At 39.3% G+C, this 21,208-nt stretch overlaps 1 protein-coding gene across 2 annotated transcripts in view; it reads left to right on the top strand.

The window, feature by feature from the left end:
- The window catches only part of NUDCD1 (NudC domain containing 1), a 139,204-nt gene that overhangs the window by 58,453 nt on the left and 59,543 nt on the right, over positions 1-21,208 (top strand). For both annotated transcript variants that reach the window (XM_067537396.1, XM_067537395.1), the window contains exons 4-6: positions 1,473-1,656; positions 14,346-14,531; positions 19,715-19,919. In XM_067537396.1, the coding sequence (XP_067393497.1) occupies positions 1,473-1,656; positions 14,346-14,531; positions 19,715-19,919 (575 nt within the window). The remainder of the gene's footprint in view (positions 1-1,472; positions 1,657-14,345; positions 14,532-19,714; positions 19,920-21,208) is intronic.

The raw sequence follows: 21,208 nt of genomic DNA, 5'->3' as shown, positions 1-21,208 counted from the left end.
CTGCCCCCACCCCCATTCCCTTTTGCCCTCTTCCCCTCTCAGACTACTGCTGCACAGTGCTCACTGAGACACAGCAGGGCTGGGCCAGTGGCTGTGTGCCCCCACCCCACAATTTTGGCCAGGGCTGGAGGTCAGACTAGATGATCCCAGTGACCCTTTCTGGCTTTTTAATCTGTGAATATAGAATTTATCCAGGTTGGATTCAACACTTCTAAATTAAGAAATTGTAATCTATAATTTAGAGTGAAATCCCTCATGATAATGGAGCTTTTTTTCTACACGTTGTTGGTAAATGCTTAAGAAGTCAGTCATCCTGCTTTCTAGTGTGATTTTGTGGTCTATAGCAGACACCAAATAGTACACCATCTTGTGTTTTATCTGTTATGACGTTGTTCAGTCAGCATGCAAGATCATTTTCTTCAGAGTTATCAGTGACTTGAAAACTGGTAATCTCATTTTTGATAGTTCGCCATTCTCTTTCCCTTTCTGTCCCCTTTTCCTTCCTAAACAGGTTATAACCATTGATTTTAACATTACAATCATGCCATCTTTTCACCAGACTTCAGCAGTACCAACTAGGTAGAATTTTTGTTTATAATTCCTTTTTTATTACACAGATTCATGTATTGATATATATGCAATTAAAGAATTGCTAATATTCATGTCCTTTGGTGTCTTGATCAACACCTTGTTCTCAACATCTTGATTTTGAGCTAAATGGGTGCTTGTTTGATGTAAGCTGGAATAAAAAGATACAGACTCCAGAACCAAAGTTTCTATTACTGTAACAGTCACCTCTGGATCATTTTAAATGACTCAAGCTACAGAACTCTTCTTGTTAGACAATCCCACATTCTAATATAGTGGTTCCCAGATGAATGTATCATTCAAGACTTAAACTAGATCAGCCAGTTCTGATCAGCTTTAATCAAAATATGGGAGCAGCTTGGACTGCTCCAAATCCCACTTACAGATTTTAAAGAGATGCTCCTCATCTTAGTCATTTCAAAATCATTAATTTCATCCTCTTCCTCCATTTGATAAGCATTTATCGTATACAGCTTTCTACAGCTGTCTAGTAAAGGAACCCTTAGAAGTGTAAAGGTTAAATTAATCATCAACTAAAGGTTATTTTAAAAATCTGATTTAATTTTCCACAATTGTTTGATCAAAATCATCAGATCATGTATGCACTATCTTACTGTGTGTTTGCGTAGTACCTAGCACAATGAGCCCATTAACGTCTACTTTAATATACATATTAATAATAAAAAGAATGTCAAAACTATCTGGGCAGGGGAGGAAAGAACAAAAAACCAAAGATGGATGTCATTGAGTGATCCATGTCAGCAGAAAATCCTTGGGGTAGCTTCAGTCAACTTTTTTATTCCTTTTCGGTTGGTTAGCAAAGTAGCTAATATAGACTCCTCTCCCACAACCTTTTTCTTTTTTTTCTTCTTTTTCCTTTACAGATTATGTTTAATGAAGAACTTGGGAGTCCCTTTGTTGTAGCCCACAGTGTTTCCTTTGTAAAATCAGATGTGCATTCAGTAGCTGGGCTTCTGCTTCGAGTAGAAAAGGATGAACAGGATGCAAAAGGAAGTGGCTTCCATGTTTCCTTGGAGTGGGTTACAATCACAGAAGTAGACAAAGGGGGTGAGTATTTTATGTTTATGTTCTTGGCAGATATTTTGAAAAGCTGCAACCTCATTATTTTTTAAAATTGTTGTATCTGATTAGTTATTTCACAATTCTAGTTATTTTAATTAAATTTTTCAAAACTTTAACTCAGTTTTCTATTTTGATTTTCTTTTTCCACCTGAGTTGGGGGTGGGGAGTGTAAACCTTTAGTATGCTAAATATCTCTGAGGCCAATTAAGGGATAAAGAATACAAATGCTCATATGTTGTCGGTGATGAGAAGAAAAGGTTAGTGCAGTAACACTTCGCATATGGAGATGTAAATGCAAATTCCTAGAGTGGTCCCAATTATAAATGAGTTAGGTCCTCTCTCTGTAATCTTAGCAAACCTTTGTTTCAATCTCTAAACCTCTGCACAATTGGATACAGATTTCAGTCTCTGATTAAGAGGCCTGGAATTTGAATGGTAAGGAGATTTACAAATCAGGATTAGAAAATGAACATAAGGGGACATAATACAATTATACAAATCAATGGTATAGAGAAGGAATATTGAAAGCTCTTTAGCCTTTGCCATAATAAAAGAACAAGGAGTGCTCGCATTGCCATAACCTAAAGGCCAGAGCATGGAAGGCGAGAGACCTTCAACTCAAACTCCTTATGATGGAGAAATCTTTACGACTAGCTTCGGACCCCTCCTGGCCAACAGTCACAATTGGCAGCTTCTAACAGAGGCCATGCTGCAAAGCTCCTACTAAGAAGCCCTTGCCTAAAAAGGCCACAAAAAAGGCCACAAACTTCATAGAGAGAGAGTCCTCTTAAGAAAAAGCGCTCCTCAGGCACAGAGACTTCTTTGATACCGTTGGCACCAAATGTGTTGGACTCCGAGACACCAGGACTGTCCGGTACTGCCAGTATCCAGAGAGCTGAACACCCTAAGCAGGCAAGCTCTGATAAAGGGCAAATCAAAGCCCGCAGCCTCGGTACCTAAGGAGTTGAAAAGACATTCAACACCGAGCAGCTCAACCTTGCAGCAGTCAATGGCATCGCCCATGGTACCTATGGTGCATAGCACAAAATCTTCAGCACCAACACCAGCAACTCATACGTCGGTGCCCCCAGTTACACTGACATCGGTACCATCCCACCCGGTACTGCAGCAATTTCTGAGACGGAGAGATCTATTAGTCTCAGCTACTCCAGAATCTTCTCTCTTCTGTAGCAACGTTACTCCACCCCGCTCGATACCAAGTTGCCTGACTACTCCACCCAGGTCTGTCCCCCATGCCCCCACTCTCCAGTGAAGATGAGGAAGAAGAAGGACGACAAATATATTAACCCCGTCATTCCTCTCCTGCTCACTCACCCAGACCAGGATCATCACACCAGTCGGGCCATCACTCAGTCCCTCAAGCACCCAGCTGGTATGGGCACCTTTGGGTACCACTCCCATACCATTCTCACTACAATGGCACTACTGGAATCCAGGGGCTGTATACAGGGCACAACAATGGAAAAACACCGGCCCACCAAGATTGAGGGCACCACGATCCTTAGGATCAACCATGCCACTATCTTCAGAACCCCAAGAGGGGGTGACGGAAAAGACCAATGAAGCCTCTGACCAGGAGGACTCAGTATCACCCAACTTATAATCATCTTTGCTAGATGAAACAATAATGCCCCCACCGCCCATCTTGGGGGATGACTTTAAACAATTCAGGAACTCTTCAGAATGGTAGCAGGTTTCCTGGAGATATCCCTGGAAGAAGTACCTGAGTCTCAGCACAAACTGCTGGACTTTCTTCAATCATCCACCTCAGTGAAGATAACATTGCCCATTAATGATGCTATCATAGAGCCTGCTAAAACTATCTGGCAGACACCACCAATAGCACCACCATCATGCAAGAGGTTAGACAAAAAATTCTATGTCACCTCCAAAGGAAGCAAACTTTTGTTCACACATGCCACACCAAATTCATTAGCGATGGGTGTGGTAAACGAGAGGCGGAAGCAACATCATAATAGGACAACCCCATATAATAAAGACTGGAAGAGGCTAAACCTTTTGATCCAGAAAGCATATTCATGTGCAACACTACAATTCTGGGTAGCGAATTATGAGGTTCTTTTATCAAAGTACACACACACAATTTTTTCTAAAATGGCAGAATTTACTGACAGCTTTCCAGACAAGAAAAAAGAACAGTTCAGGGCTAACATCACCAAAGGTCACCTCATTGATTGGACAGCACTGCAGGCCTCACTCAATTCTGCGGGCATGGCTGCATGATCTATGGCTACATCAGTGGTCATGTGCCATGCATTGTGGCTACATCTTTTGGGGTTTCCTAGAGAGATGCAGTTGACAGTAGAGGATCTTCCATTCAAAGGCCCAAAACTATTTGTGGCAAAAGCTGATGAGTCCCTTTATACTCCTAAAAGATTCAAGGGCAACTCTAAAATTGCTGGACATATATACACCTACAAATAAAAAGAAACAAGGCTGGTATTACACTCAGAGATTTTGTCCACATTAAGCACAGCCATGCAGACAATATGGCCAGTGTTGTAAACAGACAACCCAGACAACGACAAACATCAAAGCAGCCTTTTATATCTCAACAATTTTGAAGGTGTGGTGAGAGCACAAGACACCCAGAAATTCTAACATTGGAAACACATGCCATCTCCATACCATTCAGAGATCGACTTTCTCTCTAGTCATTTTAAAGAACTAATATATAGTTGTAGGTGTAGTTGCAGCTCACTGTGTATGAAATTCACTCCCTCCTACACACAGCCAGCGTGCAGGGATTTGTGCAGGGATTGGGGTGAGTAATCTACCCTATGGCTGGTGGGGAGGGTCGCCAGCAGTGTGCATATGTGCAAATTCGTCGCCGTCAGATCAGTTTATCTAGTTCGATTGAGTGGAAGTGAAGACCCGCTCAATCAGTCTGGAAGTTGATCTAATAAAACCACCTCCACAAAAAGTGTAGCGCTGCGTCGACTGGTGCACATAGCTTGCGTAACTCCTGTCGACGGCTGCCAAATTTGCCTGTAAGTATAGACCAGGCCTGTCTTTCCATGTGCCCCGGTTTAGTATGAGATTCCCCTTAAGGGTTGGTCTAGTAGGCTACCCTCAACCTCAGTACTGCTTTCCACATTAACCTATTTGGGGCTGCCATGGAACCCAGGTTGTGGAGGGAACCTATGTGTCCACTTTACCTAAATTAGATTCTGCATGGTGCATAGAGTAAGTGGTATGGGGGGGTCTTGTCTGGCCGTTCCATGAAGGATGTCTTTTTGATATTACATGTGCATGCGATTTTTTCCCCCTTTTTTTGTGCTGTGTGATTAGCAACACAGTATTAAACTTGTACTGGGGTGACCAAGAGTAGCATTAATGTTAATAATGCTGTTTCATATTTGCCTTCATCTCTTTCCCTTCTGCCAAATCTCTTCCCCTCCCTTGTGCAACCGTCTATCCTCACACCCAGTTTATTTTCTGTATTCTCCCTATCTTTACCTCCATTTAATCCATGTACTGAGGGCATGAGTAGGAGGAGCTTCAGACCTTTTGATTTCTAGCCCCTGCCCATTAAACTCCTTGGCTACCTCATGCTGCAGCATGTGAATGGGCGTGTGGAGAGTAGCTTCATCCCATCAGTCAGTGCTTTTGGAGCTCAGCACGCTGTGCTGTGTGTGCTACTTCTCTTCCACTGTGTTGTCTCACCACCTTGTGGCCAGAGCTTTCACTGTGATAGCTTAGCATGGGAGACCTCAGAATGCAATTGATAATCTTGTAAGTAGTATTCATACAGCTGTGCAAAGAGACTGAAATTTAGAAATATGGTTTAGAGGGGACACTGATCTTCACCCTAGGTTTCTATGCTATCTTCATAGGTAAATCTTCTTTTTTTTGTTAAGTTTGGTGTATGTAAAGAGAGAAAAATATTTAGAAGTCAGCTGTGGAAATCCAAAAGGAGACTCTTATTCTAACCTTATGACACCGCTAGAACTATATGGAAAAATATTTTTGCTTAGATGATACTTATGGAATTGGAATAATTTCATTTTACCTTGAAATAATAGCTGTTATAATAAAAGCATTCGTGCTTCTCTTCTTATGCTCAATTAAAGTTTACAGAGCAGATTACCTTTGAGAAAAGATTCTGCAAGAGGGCTCTAGATTAGAGCCAGTTGAAAATACCAATTTTTTTTCTGAAAATTTTGAAGTTTCTTTAATTTTTTTTAATGAGTAACTTGAAAAAAAAAAAATCAGTTTTGAAAAACCAAACAGTTTTGGTTTGATTTTGTCAGAAAACCAGAATTCCTTGCCAAATGAAATTTTTCTGCAGTAAACTTTATTTTTTTATAAAAAGTCATTTTTCAAAATTTTGACCAGCTCTACTGTAGATGATACATGGACCGTATGCCTCAAAATAGGTTTTGCTTCTCTTTCAAAGAGCCATTTATATTATTTACCTTACTGTAGCTGGGTAACAGAAGGTATAATTCCAAATTTTCTGTGTAATAAGGTTTTTATCAACAAAAAAGTCTCAAAACAGCAATAATTAGTTATCAGTCCTTTTGACTTGGAAGTTAGGCACTGTAAACTTGAACAGCTTAGCACTTATATAATGCCTTATGCTTTCAAAGTGCTTTAAAAACATTAATTTTAAAAACCCTGATACATGATATTTTAACATTAGTCATAAAATTATTTAGATGAAAATGTTCAATGTCACTAGTTGATTGTATAAATAAGTGAATGTTTATGCACTTACGTCCGTAGCCTTTACTCAGTTCATTCCCATCAACATGCATTCTACATTGGGGATATCGCTCTTACTGTTTGTACTATCCACCCACATGAATCCAGTACCTGTCAAAATGCTCAGTACCATTGTGTGCTTTTGAGCTGTGGGAATCCATAGCCCAGTTGTTTTCTTTTCATTTTATTTAAAAAAAAAAAAAAAAAAAAGGCAGCAGCAGCTTAGACTCTGAACTCCTGGGATGTTAAATGAATGTCTCATTGATTTGGTGAATGTTTCTGCATGCCTCTATGAATTTGAAGTTTACAAGAATGACAGACTGCCCTGCCACCTTAATGCACAGAGAGATTGCATTTACGTGAAATCTTAGAGTTTTGATAAGGGAAAGCTTGCATTGAAAAGGAAATCTTGTTAAGTTTCCTTTGGTGAATAAATTCAAGAGTGATAAAGCAGCTGAAATTGAGACTGATATAGATAGAGTCTGCAGTGAGTTTCAAACTATCCTGGGATATTTGTTTCATTTCTGTATCATTTGATGCTGTTGATTGAAGACCCTGGTTACTGGAAACCCTTCCCATCCTTGAAAGGTAATGATAAACAGGTGACATTTTCTAATTAAAATCAATACAGAAATAACAGAGGTTTCAAAAAGCAAACTTAAATTTTAAAGAACTAACAATATTTCTCTTTTAAAATATATCACAATTCAAAGTGATGGCTGCACCTGATTTGTAGATTAAAATAAACAAATAAATAAATCCAAATGAAGTTGAATAGAGGCAATACAGAAACCTTGCTGGGAACTCCTCCTTCACAGGTGATTTTGGTCGAACAATATAATGATCACTTGAAAACTGTTTGCAGAACATCTGCAGAAGACTTCATTTAGTTATGAGGTTTGCCCTTCAGGACAGACATGCTGCCCTCATGAACACTGCTCAGATGATGCATGTTCTTTGTCCAGCCCTTATCTTTTCATCTGAATGTTTGCACCTTCTGGTTATCTTAGTCAATTTTTCATTCTGCCTGAATTCCACTAGTGTTGTGTTGTTTTGTGGTCAGTGTGTTATATCCTCAAGCTACTCTCTGGCTGGCCTGTGATCCACAGGCACCTCTAATTCCCCTGCCTAGGTAAGGACGATTGAGGCTAACAACTGGTTCCCTTGTCCTGGTGGGAAACAGGTTGCCAGCTGCTTCTGGCTGAGTTCAGATGCACCAGTACAGAGTTTATAAATTCTGTACTGCTCTACTGGCTCTGTTAACTATGCACTTCTTTAAGAGTATTGTTGTTGCACTCAAAAAGTGTGCATGCTTCATTGAGGCCAGGAAATACAGATGTTAGTTAACTTGGCCATATTACATACACTTTCCTTGTGCAACATGGCCATGCTTATGTTCTTGTTGATACTTACTTTTTTCATTTCCTGAGTGTGTGTTGCACTAGATTAGCACCATTCCACCTTTAACTTTGCATTAAGAATTGTTTTTATGATTTGTTTTGTAATTATAAAGTTCAGTGATAGAAAAGGTGAGATTAATCATTAAAAAACTAAATTACAATCTTCCATATGCAGCAAAATAAATAAGAGAAATTATAATCTGGCAACCAAATTTTTAATATGTAAGCAATTAAATTCTCAAACTTAGAACAGATATTACAATGTTGTCCTTTTTAGAGGGAACTATAAAACTTGATTTAATGTTTTATATCAGGAACTACTGCTATTTAATCACATTTTAACAGTATACGTGTATTTATCTTTTTCTCTTAAATATTATAGGATACTTTTCTTTTTCTTATTAATTATACTACTCATATATGGGGCTATCTATGTTTGAAAATGTATTCATATCACTACTTTGGTAGACTGAGAGAAATGTAGATCTAAATCTAGATATGACACATTGAAGTGTGTAGACATAGCTACTGTTTGGTGTGTACATTTTTTCTTGTTTGGAAATTATCAATAACATTTATATTTGTTGTCTGTTAGGGGAAAAAGTTTGTCTATCCTTTCATAAGGAATGTTGATTCACACTCCCTCATATATGATTTGTGTACATTAAATCTATATAAAACTGAGGATGTGTGAAATCTAATAGAAACCAATAAAAAGTCAGGAAATACCAAGTTTAGGTTGTGAACCTTCTGTTTCTAGGTATCTGATGCACCCTGTGTCTGAGTCAAAATGTATCTCTGATACTTCTCTGTGTATCAGATGTGTCCCAATGGAGAAATGGCACAAAAATAGCATGGCTAAGAGATGGAAGAAGAGGAGAAGTGGCTTGGGGAAGCCAGTTCTAGTTAAGCATTAACCTACAGGGTCTTAACCATAAATCCAGGATTAAACAAGTGTCCAAATGAGAATTTGTCAGAGTTCTGGCTGCCTTATGTGCAAATGAACAGTGTGTGTGGTGCTTGTTTTTGTTTTGTGGTTTTTTTGTTTTCAATACTACCAAATATCATTAGTTTATGGTCCAGTTGCTTGGTAGGTTTTGTAAATTTTGTTAGACACCTGAGACGTTCTTTGCTAATCAGATGACAGCATGTTTATCTAGTAACCACTATGGATGCTTCATGTTTTTACTGTAGTATAATTTATATAATAAGAATCCAGGATTGTCACTCTGAAGCCTAGAATGAACGTTGAGTTAATATGATGCAACGGAAGCAACTACAAGCATGTTTGAGAGCTTTTTGTTTTGTTTTGTTCGGAGTATCACTAGGTGGAATCATCACTGCGTTTCACAGTCTGTTACTATACAATTTTTAAATTCTCAGCCATTTTGACTTTATGAATTACACCCATGTTGTGTACAGCCTCAGAAAAGCATGTTCCTATGCCACACCAAGAGTTTTAACCATTGTGATATCAGAGGTAACTCAACCAATTCCCATTCTTACTCTACAGCTTATTTTATTACAACAATTTCATTGGCTGTATGAGGGAGACTGCACAGATGGCAGATTATGTGGCTCAGTGGCCATACCCAGCACCCAGCCATCACCGACACCAATCAACACATCTCCCAGCACAATCTCAACACAAATCAACACATCCATCACACGCACAATAACCTCACATGTCACTGAATATCTGAGGGCTTGTCAATGTTCGGGAAGCTACAGCTGCAGCACTTCAGCATAGACACTGACTACACTGATGGCAGACGTTCTTCGGTCAGCGTAGGTAATCCACCTTCCCGAGAGGCGGTAGCTAGGTCAGTGGAAGAATTCTTCCATTGTCCTAGCTCTGTCTACACTGAAGGTTGGATCATTTTAATTTTGCTTGTGGATTTTTCACACCCCTGAGCAACATGCCGGGTTGACTAGCTCTTCATAGTAGACCAAGCCTAAGTCAGTGTGACATAATGGAAACTGCTGCAAGCATGCTTGAGAACTCTTTTTGTTTAGAATATCACCAGCTTCAATCATCACTGGGATTCATGGTTTGTTACAGTCCAGTTATTAAGTTTTCAGCCATTTTTGGCTTTTTAACATATGGCTTTACAAATTATACCTGTGCAACAGCATAAGCTTTCGGCTGTTGGTTTAAAGTTAACTAATTATTTAGAGAAGTGACGTGGGGGAGGGAGCATCATTGCTAAGATCTTGTATGCTAGGCTCTATCCTGGGGCAGTACATTATGATGAACACCTGTAAAAATAAATTAATAATAATGACCTAGTTCTTCTGTAGTGCTTTTTATCATAAACCTCAATATGGTTTTGTTATGCAACTGTTAGTACAACTTTAATGCTTGGCATTTACAAGTAGTGCTTTACATTTTTTCAAAGTAAATTGCTAACACTAATTATTGCTTCTATGTCCTGTTGAAGTAGGTAAATAATATTATTATTCCTATTTTATTGATGGGAGTCTGAGTCAAACAGGTGAATTGCTTGAGGGGACACAGTTGGGATTACAACTTGAGAATTGTTTGGCTTCTGGCCTCGTTATTACACCAGTAAGTCACACTGCCTCACAGTTATAGTGATTGTGTATTTTTTATAGTACCTTGATTCCAGAGGATCCTCAGTCATTGTACAACTGCTACATTGGCAGGAATCGCTTTGCTTACTCCTGAGATGCAGGTACTTGTGTGAAGAAATGTGCTGGCTGTCTAATAGTGCTCAGCAACACTCCACAACAGTTTAGGATAGCCAGTGAAGAATACTATTTCCAAATCTATCAGGCCTCTAGTGGTGGGGATTTAGGTAAACAGAATATAATTTAGTGAATTTTTTAAAAAAATATTATTTAAAAATATTATTTTAAGCCCACATGTTATAATCAGAATTGGGGCTCTGAATCCACACATGCAACAGAAATCAGGGATGCTTTGTCTACTCACATAAAGGATATGCATGGTCCAATGGATTGGGGCAATGAAATAATTTATGTATATATGTACAGTAATATGAGTGAATAGGGAATGAAATAATACTTGTAACTGTGCCACAGTCATCTCATAGGTGTGGGCCAAATTTGGAAGGTAGTGTTTCTGAATTTGCATTATGCATTTTGTGTATTCAAGTCATCTACCTCATCACAGTTTGACTGACTGTCATGGTATGTGTGAAAATTTTCATGCTGGTTTATAAAAGCTGGCTGTATACTTATGTGATTGATACTTTGAAATTTATGAGGATTTTTATGCATGTTGTTTAAACTCAAAGTACATTTTATGGATTACTGTGATGAAATTCCTCCAAAGTAAATGTAACAAACCATGATAATGACATTTTTTGTGCATATGAAGCACTTTATTTGAAAACAGGCATGTAACAAACTTGCAATATTAAAAACCTGATGGGCGGATTAGCTGCCAGCAAAACTTACAATAGAACAAATAAAAACAGTGCAAAACCCACTGAACAGTGGATTGGTGGAAATGCAGTGCACAGTAGTGCAAAACACTTAAGGTCTGTTCAGTACCACTGTCTCTGTTTTCCTTGGCCCTTCTAGTACATTTCATGTGCACAGGCTGCTGCTGGAGTGGAGTGGAGTTAAGGACTGTAGAGGGTTTATTTGGCAATTCCAACTACAGTTCATTCCTTGTAACATCGACTACCCAAGCCCAGTGTTGTCCAAAGGCTGCATGAGCAGGACATGCTAGCATTGGGGCTATAGCAGGAGTACAACCGGAGCTGGAGCCTGCAGTCTTGTTGCCATGAGCATGATCTCTCACAATTCTTTCTGTGCGCTCTATCTTCCTCCCTCAACTTGCATTCCTGCTCCAAAAACTGCACTGCCGATCTCTCTCCATGCAGTTCAGCCTCTCTCTTCTCACCCTTGCCAACACTACTAACCATGCCTTGCATCTTTGTCTCTTTGATATTCTAGCTGCTGGTATGCCTTTTGCAGGATTTCACCCATTACTTTCTCGGGCTTGTTTCCTCTATGCCCACTGCAGCACAGTTCACACCCCAAGGCTCCTGGTTGCCTGTGTATGTCTTGCCCATATGCTCAGGGTCTAATTGATCACTATATTTGGGGTCAGGAAGAAATTTTTCCCCAGGTCAAATTGGCAGAGACCCTGGGGTTTTGGGGTTTTTTTTGTTTGTTTGTTTGTTTTTTGCCTTACTCTGCAGTGTGGGGCACAGGTCACTTGTAGGTTTAATCTAGTGTAAATGGTGGAGATTCTGTAACTTGAAGGCTTTAAATTATGATTTGAGGACTTCAGTAACTCAGCCAGAGGTTATGGGTCTGTGTCAGGAGTGGGTAGGTGAGGTTCTATGGCTGCAGTGTGCAGGAGGTCAGATTAGATGATCATGATGGTCCGTCCCTTCTGGCTTTAAAGTTTATGAGGTGGAATGGCCTTCCAGGGCAAATGAAAACATGTTATAAGAAAAAAAAATTGCATTGCATCTGCTGCACATGAAGGGGCTATGGCAGCCCAAGGTCAAAATATGCTATTTTTTATCATTGGGTTTTATGTTTTTTTCACATGCAAAAATTTCTTGGCTCAGACAATTCTGTGAGCTCTACCCACTCAGCATCAAGACTTCAAACCATTTTCTCTGGGGTTGTGTGGAGTGGGTGCCATTCTCTGTGCTCTACTGCCTATGATTTTGCTGTCCTTTTAGGCAGGGCAGCCACTAGAGAACGTTATAGTTCTGGAGACCCCTGACTGGCAGCAAAACTTTTCATCCAGTGGCTGCTGGTCTTCTCTGGCAGTTCCTCTGACTTGGGAGATTAAAAAGGTGCATTGTCATGCACAATTATGGGCTCAGTGCTTACTGAAGTCCCAGAACCTGCTCAAATTCTTCATAGAAGAAACAGTTAAAAGACAAGTTCTTGGAGATGCTGTTACTATTACTGGCCCTGTGGTAGTTGATTTTAAGCCATGTGACTCACTCTCTGTTCTGATAGGTAGTCTAGAGTGATCCCCAGTGCCACAAGCTTTTTTGAGATTTCTTTGTACACATAATTTCTTGCACACTTATTAAAGTTAAATGTCTTGCTCGCCTTCCAGCAAAGATTTATCAGAATTCGTCTGTCCTTATGATTGGCTAACAGTGCACTTGTAGCACTTCTACCTATTGATGGTCATAGCAAACACAGGAGACTGTTAAATGTGTTCCCAGCTGAGTGGTGAGAGTGGAAAGGCAAAGTTAAATGCCAAGCAGCTGCATATAAACTGTATTTGAACCAAGTGGGGATGCTTTCAGTTCTTATGAATCGAGTGAGAAGTTTTGGGGTAGAAACAAGCCCAGGGGATTCTGGGAATAGCATTGGGTAACTCCCAGACATGAGTTAGGGAACCTGCCTTGAGCTGCATCCATACTGCACACTGACAGAGCTTGAACCCAAGTCCCAGCAGGACTTAGGCTCAGACCCCACCCACATTCCCCCCCAGATGGGTTCTGGGTTCTAGGACCTAAGTTCTGAGGGCTTGATAACCTGAGTCAGAAAGATCTGAGTGTAGGCAATATGAGAATTTTGGCTCAAACCTGAGTCTGATCTCAAGTTTACAATGCAGTGTAGACATACCTATACTGACTTATTATTTCCTATAATAGTATCTTAATTTCCTTGAACATTTCATAGTCAAGTAGTGACCAGGCCTGAACTTACATAGCTTATCTGTCATTATGTACTCTAATACTGCTTTCATAGGTATAAGGTCTGACTAGCCTTTATATTAAAGCACTGCCTTGGTTATGCAAGACTTTGCAGATCTGAAATCTTTGCCCATATTGGTGTATTTGCTGGTCTTAAAAACAGATAGCATTACTGTATTTTGAGAAGTAATATTCTATCCTTGTTAACACATTTCAACTTCCAGTGACTTCTAAATTAGTCAGGTAATAGCCTAGTACAAGTACAATGGTTTCATATTAAAGGAAATAGAAGTTAAATGCGGAGTATTGAAAACAACTGGAGATAAATGATCAAGAATAAATTTATTATGATCTGTAGAGAATTTAAACAAGGCCTAAAATATTTAGCTAGCTTCTCTGACATCAATGATTTGTTCAAAAGGTGATTAGCTACTATTGAGCTGAGTGGATTTAGATGCTGAGGATGAGTGGGAAATGCTTGAACAAACATCAGCATGTTACGCTTCTGTTTGTCTCAATGTATTCTGTTGGAAGCATAGCATAGTTCTTTATTTATTGTGTCTCCAGTAGTGACTAATGATGGAGGCTAGAAAAATAAGTGGGAAAACCCAAAATGCACTGAATTGCAGCGCTTTAATTTCAATCCTGATCAGTTTCAGTGTGCTGCTGCTGAACATAGGTTTGTGTAGGAGATCTCTGGTATGGAGGACAGAGGCAACTGCTGTTTTCAGAGCTACAATATTATGAATTGACTGATGTGGATGTATATTATTTTTAGGTATGATACATTTGTCACATTTATCATTGATATTTTTTTTTGCTACTTTTCTGTTTTTGTTTTTGTATTCTCTTACAGATAATCAAAGATATGAAATCTTCAAACGCAGAGTTCTCCAAGGAAAGTCAGTCCCTCATTATGCAGCTATAGAGCCAGATGGGGATGGTCTAATGGTTATCTCCTACAAACCCTTCAGATTTATGCAGGGTGAGAAGAACCAACTTGAAGAAAAAGAAGATGGGAAGATAGCAGATAAAAAGAAAGGTAATATTTGTTCTGCTCATGTTTTCCTAGACTTCTGTAACACAACCATTCTTTATTGTAATGAAATAATCATAAAAAGGCTAGATCATAGAATCATAGAAGATTAGGATAGAAAGGGACCTAAGGAGGTCATCTAGTCCAACCCCCTGCTCAAAGCGGGACCAACCCCAACTAAATCATCCCAGCCAGGGCTTAGCCAAGCCAGGCCTTAAAAACCTCTAAAGATGGAGATTTCACCACCTCCCTAGGTAACCCATTCCAGTGCTTCCCCACCCTCCTAGTGAAAAACTTTTCCCTAATATCCAACCTAGACCAACCCCACTGCAACTTGAGACCGTTCCTCCTTTTTCTATCATCTACTACCATTGAGAACAGCATAGCTCCATCCTACCTAGACCTCCCTTTCAGGTAGTTAAAGGCTGCTATCAAATCCCCCCTCATTCTTCTCTTTTGCAGACTAAACAAGCCTAATTCCTCATCCTTTCCTCCTAAGTCGTGCTCCAGCCTCCTAATCATTTTTGTTGACCTCTGCTGGACTCTCTCCAATTTGTCCACATCCTTTCTATAGTGTGGGACCTAAAATTAGACACAATACTCCAAATGTGGCCTCACCAGTGCCAAATAGAGGGGAATAATCACTTCCCTTGACCTGCTGGCAATGCTCCTACTAATGCAGCCCAATGTGTCGTTATCCTTCTTGGCAATAAGTGAACACTGTTGATTCATATCCAGCTTCTTGTCCACTGTAACCGAGAGGTCCTTTTCTGTAGAGCTGCTGTCTAGCCAGTAGGTCGTCGGTCTGTAGCAGTGCATGGGATTCTTCCGTTCTAAGGTGAAGAATTCTGCACTTATTCTTGTTGAATCTCATCAGATTGTTTTTGGCCCATTCCTCCAATTGGTCTAGGTCACTCTGTATCCTATCCCTACTGTCCAGCGTATCTACCACGTCCCCCAGCTTAGTGTCATCTGCAAACTTGCTGAGGGTGCAATCAACTCCAGCCTCCAGATCATTAACGAAGATGTTGAACGAAACAAATCCCAGCACCAACCCCAGGGGCATTCTGCTTGTTACCGGCTGCAAGCTAGACATTGAGCCGTTGATCACTACCTGTTGAGCCAGATGATCTAGCCATCTTTCTATCCATCTTATAGTCCATTCATCTAACCAATACTTCTTTAACTTGCTGATAAGAATACTGTCGGAGACTGTATCAAAAGCTTTGCTAATGACAAGGTGTATCATGTCCACCGCTTTCCCACATTCACAGAGCCAGTCATTTCATCATAGAAAGCAATCAGGTTGGTTATGCATGACTTGCCCTTGGTGAATCCATTCTTACTGCTGCTGCTCACCTTCCTCCCTTCCAAGTGCCTTAAAATGGATTCCTGAAGGACCTAATCTATGATTCTTCCAGGGATTGAGGTGAGGCTGACTGGTCTGTAGTTCTCCGGTTTCTTCTCCTTCCCCTTTTTGAAGATGGGCACTATATTTGCCTTTTTCCAATCATCAGGGACCTCTCCCAATCGCCACGAGTTTTCAAAGATAATGGCCAATGGCTCTGCAATCACATCAACCAATTCCCTCAGCACTTTTGGATGCATTTCATCCGGCCACATGGACTTGTGCATGCCCAGCCTTTCTAAATAGTCCTGAACCTGTTCTTTCAGCCCTGAGGACTGCTCACCTCTTCCCCATTCTATGCTGCCCAGTGCAGTAGTCTGGGAGGTGACCTGGTCTGTTAAGACAGAGGCAAAAAAAGCATTGAGTACATCAGCTTTTTACACATCATCTGTCATTAGGTTGCCTCCCCCGTTCTGTAAGGGGCCCACACTTTCCCTGGCCACCTTCTTGTTGCTGACATACCTGTAGAAACCCTTCTTGTTACCGTTCACGTCCCTTGCTAGCTGCAACTCCAGTTGTGCTTTGGTCTTCCTGATTTCACTCCTGCATGCTCAAGCAGTATTTTTACACTCCTCCCTAGTCATCTGACCAAGCTTCCATTTTGTGATGATTTAATGAATTTCCATACATCTATTAGGACAGTATTTTTTCATTGCCTTAAATTTTATTGTAAATGTTTACTTCCTGAACAAAAAGATTTAGATATTTGTTACTTTATGTATGTAAATTATCTTTGTATATGGTGTTTGCCTTTCTTAATGGTAGAAGATTCCTTATGCATAGAGGTGTGTGAAGTGTTTTGCTCTGCAGATGACATGCAAAGATCACACTTTCATTGCCTTTGCATGAAGAGTTAGTATTGCGCTTATAGTAATAGAGAGCATTATTGACCTGTAAGTATCTTTGCAAAGAGGACATTCTTTGAATTCAGCTTCATTCTGCACAGATCAGTGGTGTGAAGGGCAATCAGTAGCTCAACAAAAAGTCAAGATCCTACAAATGTTTTCATCATTAACATGCTGAGTGATTGTGCCATTTGGAACAGAAGTCTTGTTCCAAAGCCCAGTGAAGTTTTTCGGAGTCTTCTCACTGCCCTCTTTAGGTTTTGGATCAGACCCAGATTCATTAGGTAGCCCTTGCTTTTCTAAACCGATTGCCAATTTACTGCCTCCATCATGAATAACTTCTAAACCATTTTGAAATCCTCTCTTAAAAAATAAAGTTCTTCTTTCTACAACTAGTCATATTGGTTTGCCTATTGGGTGATCCCAGTCAGGATAATTAGTGGGCTATTACATAGAAAACATATGGATTATTTTCACATGAAACCATTTACTGTGGTTCACTGATTTGTATTTCAACCCTTCCACAAAGCTATAGCTAAAAGAAGTCAGAAACATGCACAGGCTAATTCTACTAGAAAGGTGTGTGATGTTTGTTTTTGTTTTGTTTTGTTTTTTAAATAAGAGGTATGTGAAATGGGGATTGATATTTTCCTCCACATTTCATCTTCTCAGTTGTGAAACTAAGTCATGATAAAATCAAGCAGCAAACACTTTTTCATATTTTATAAGGAAATTGCTCTTAATTGGGAATGAAGTCAGACTGCTGATGAGATGAAATCAAGTAAAGTAACATGGTTAGTTTGAGTTGCTCCCCTCAGATGCAGTAGGAAATGAGAAGCACGTAGAGCCAAGATGTGAATGGAGATGGATTCTTCTTGGCCATAATAATCAATATTTAGCTTAATATATCCTTCCCTTATAGGACCAATAAGGAATTTTCACTGAGGAGAAAGCTACTGACTGAGTGAAAATCACCCCTACATATTGTTGATTTTTTGTCAGAAAATCTCTTTTGAGCAATGCCCTACATAAGATACGACTTCTGTTTTTGAATGTGAAATCTTAATTGTGTACATCAGTTTTAATAAAATGATACCAGCACACTATTCGCCAAAGGAGCATTTATATTAGAATTTTGTGCTTATAGGCAAAAGATACAAAATACAATGCTTTTTCACTTGAAGTGATGAGTCTCCAAAGATAGGGGAGGAGGTGTACATTGTCAATGCAGATTAAAAGATCTAATGATTGTGATTGGGTTTTAATTCCAGCATTAGAAAAACTTTCCAGAACTGAAAATTTGTTGCCTTTGGTAGTACAACATTCTTAAAATTCAGTGAGTTCTGTTTCATGCAATACTTTACTGACATTTAGGTTTTTTGTTTTAAATTAAGATTTTATTTGCTTTGTACATAAATTACTCTAGCACAGGAAGGTTTCAAGTTAATAAGTTGGGTAATAGCAAAGTGTGCCTGGACTATGTGTTCAGAACAGTTGTTAATAAATTACTTGAATTATTTTATGACTGACACTTGAAGTTAAGCAGACTAATAAGGGAAAACCAGATTTCTTGTGTCAGAGAATAAACTGATCAACTGCAGGGGTTAGGAAAGTATTCCCTCTCTTCTCCCCTTTCACAGTTTTCCATAGTTGATGATGAATCATTTTGGTCAGGGACAGAGAGTTGCTATCCTTTGAAACCACTGCAAGAGCTGGGATGTTGGCTTAATGATCCAGTGATCTGACACAATATGAGAAATCTAATGTTGTTGTTCATTATAAGAAAAATTTATAGAGGTAAACCTGTAGTTCCTTCTAAAGAGCTGTGGTGGTGTGTTCTGGGGCGCACAAAGGGTATGAAGGAATCGACTTTGTGTGTTTGTCTCCTGAATCATCAGTAGTATCTGTTCAGTCCCCATGAGCAGATTGTTGTTGCCTGTAGATAGACAGTGCAGAGGGGAACTCCATTGCTAGTTAAGATGTTCAGAATATTGGTGCATTTAATAGGGGTATTTCAACTGGTGGGTGGGAGAGGATGACTTCAGATTTGGTCCATAGATTTTAAGAGTTTCTGTAGCAGGGCAGGCTTGTTTGTTTAATTTGTCCTAATGGGGAGAGAGCAAATTTAGGACACAAAATGGCTCCCAGTGTTGTTGTATGAAATAAACAAGATTAAAGCCACAGGAAGGCATTTATATGTATATATGAAGTACTATATGTTTGTAGTGATAGATTTATGCCCTCATGATGTTCTTATGATATAACTAATCCATAATTTAGATTTCAAACCATGGCTAGAGAAGAGGGGTCTTACAGCAGTAGCAAAAGGAAATGGCCTCTGAGAAGCCTTAATCTAAAGCATAGTTTCTCAACCTGTGTCCCCAATGAACACTACTATTCAAAAAGATTCAGACCCCACACACGGGGCACATATACATTAGAAGTGGAATATGTGTGGACAACGCGTCTCAAAGAACCACTATTACTGTGGAGTCATGAAGATAACTCAAAAGGTGCTGAACCTAGAGAATGGGTTTAGTGCTACTGAGATGTAGTGCCTTTGCTTATTTGAATGAATGTGTGTATTGATTTCATAAGGTTATGACTAATTAAAAATGTCATTTCAGACATGTTAAACTACAAGTGCATATTTATATTGTGCAGCTGAGTGTGCATCTGCATATTAAAATGTGCACATGAATGTAAGCAGCTCTCCAGAACTCTCACACAAGTGGATTTTGGTCAAATAGCTCCTGGTAGCCAGTAAACTGTGTTTTTTTCTTTCTTTAATAAGTCATCAGAATAGCTTTCAAATGAAGTTTTCAGAGTAGAAGGTGAATACACACACTTTACCAAATTTCTGTTATGCCCCCATCAACCATATAGTTTGCATTTTGTAACTGACTTTGTGTTTCTATGTATGTTTCCATTTGTAGACCCTGTCTATTACTGGCAACAGACTGAAGATGATTTGACAATAACAGTTCATCTTCCACAAGACATCACTAAAGATGATATACAAGTACAGTTTTCTCCTGATCATATCATTGTAGCATTGAAAAGTCAACCTCCTTTGGTGCAAGGAAAACTCTATTCATCTATTGACCATGAAAGCTGCACATGGATAATTAGAGATAATAGGTATTAATAATCTATATGTTGATTTTATTTTTCATATTAATAAATATTAAGTGAAAGTATGGTTTTATTTATAAAAAATCCTGTTTGTTTCTTTCCAGTTCAGTCTGTGCAACATGCACCATATAAAATCTTTTAAAGTTGATATTAACTTGGTGATTGATTTCAACTAGAGAAGAATTAGGCCTTTATTCAAAAAGGGCCTGGTCCTAGAAACACTTCTGTAAGTTATTCATGTATTAGTTCCAGATGTGTAAGTGTATCATGACTTTCCAGTCATTCTTTCTCTCTGAAATTAAAAGGTTTTAAAACTTTCAAATTGACACATGCAGAACTTTATTAAGATCAGTGCATAAGGTGTTTTGGAAAAAGAAAGATTTTGAAATAAAAAGCTTATTCAGTCTTCATCACTTTTCACTAAACTGCCTTCAGGAAAGCTGTTGAGCAAGGATTTCAATGGAAACTTAGAGCATGGGTTCTCAAACTGGGGGTCGTGACTCCTCAAGGGGTCGTGAGGTTATTATGGGGGGATCGCAAGCTGTCATCCCCCCCCCCCCCAAAGGATGGCTTGGCTTGGGGGGGTCATCACTTTTGTCGGGGGGAGGGGAAGAATTGTCACAGCCTGAGATATTTTCAAAGGGGGTTCCAGTAAAACAAGTTTGAGAACCCCTGGCTTAGACTTCAATCACTTGAAGGGCTGCCTCTTTGGGGTCTGGTTTTTTTTGGTTTTGTGGATGCAAATAGTCTGCAGAATTTGCACCAGCAAAGATCAATTGTGGGTGCAGATTAGGAAGTTAGAGGCATAAGTACTCAGATATGCACCCACAATTCATTTCTGCACATGCATATGGTGTGGGCTCAATATGCATATGCTAAAAGGGAGTCTGGGGCTTTTGCCCTCTTAAAAATATAACTCTTTAAAATTTTCTGCTTATACAGCTTCAAGCAATAAAGCCTTAACTGGCTCAGCTTGTAAGCCAATTTCTTTGTTATAGTTAAAAGATACAATGAAATGGCCATGTATACACATTAATGTCAAGGTTTAATAGCTCTTTATGAATTTTTGTTGAACTAAATTTTTGTGCTTTCACAGCAACCACTATTCAGAATGGTTTAATTTGATACAATGGTATACAATGGAGGGCTACTTATGGGATGGAAAATTCTTTAATATTTTCATTTTGGAGCGAAGGTTCAAGTGACATCTTACAGGGAAATGCTCTCTAGTAGCCTCTTAGTTTGGAAAGAGGCTGTTCAATCAGACAGCTAAAGCAAAACAAATTTGGGAGCCA

This window comes from Emydura macquarii, unplaced genomic scaffold, assembly GCF_026122565.2.
Source record: "Emydura macquarii macquarii isolate MOO-44397 ecotype Brisbane River unplaced genomic scaffold, CSIRO-AGI_Emac_v2 contig_383, whole genome shotgun sequence".
Lineage (NCBI taxonomy): Eukaryota > Metazoa > Chordata > Testudines > Chelidae > Emydura > Emydura macquarii.
Note: the sequence above shows the minus strand (reverse complement) of the source record. Positions and strands in the feature narration are given on the sequence as shown.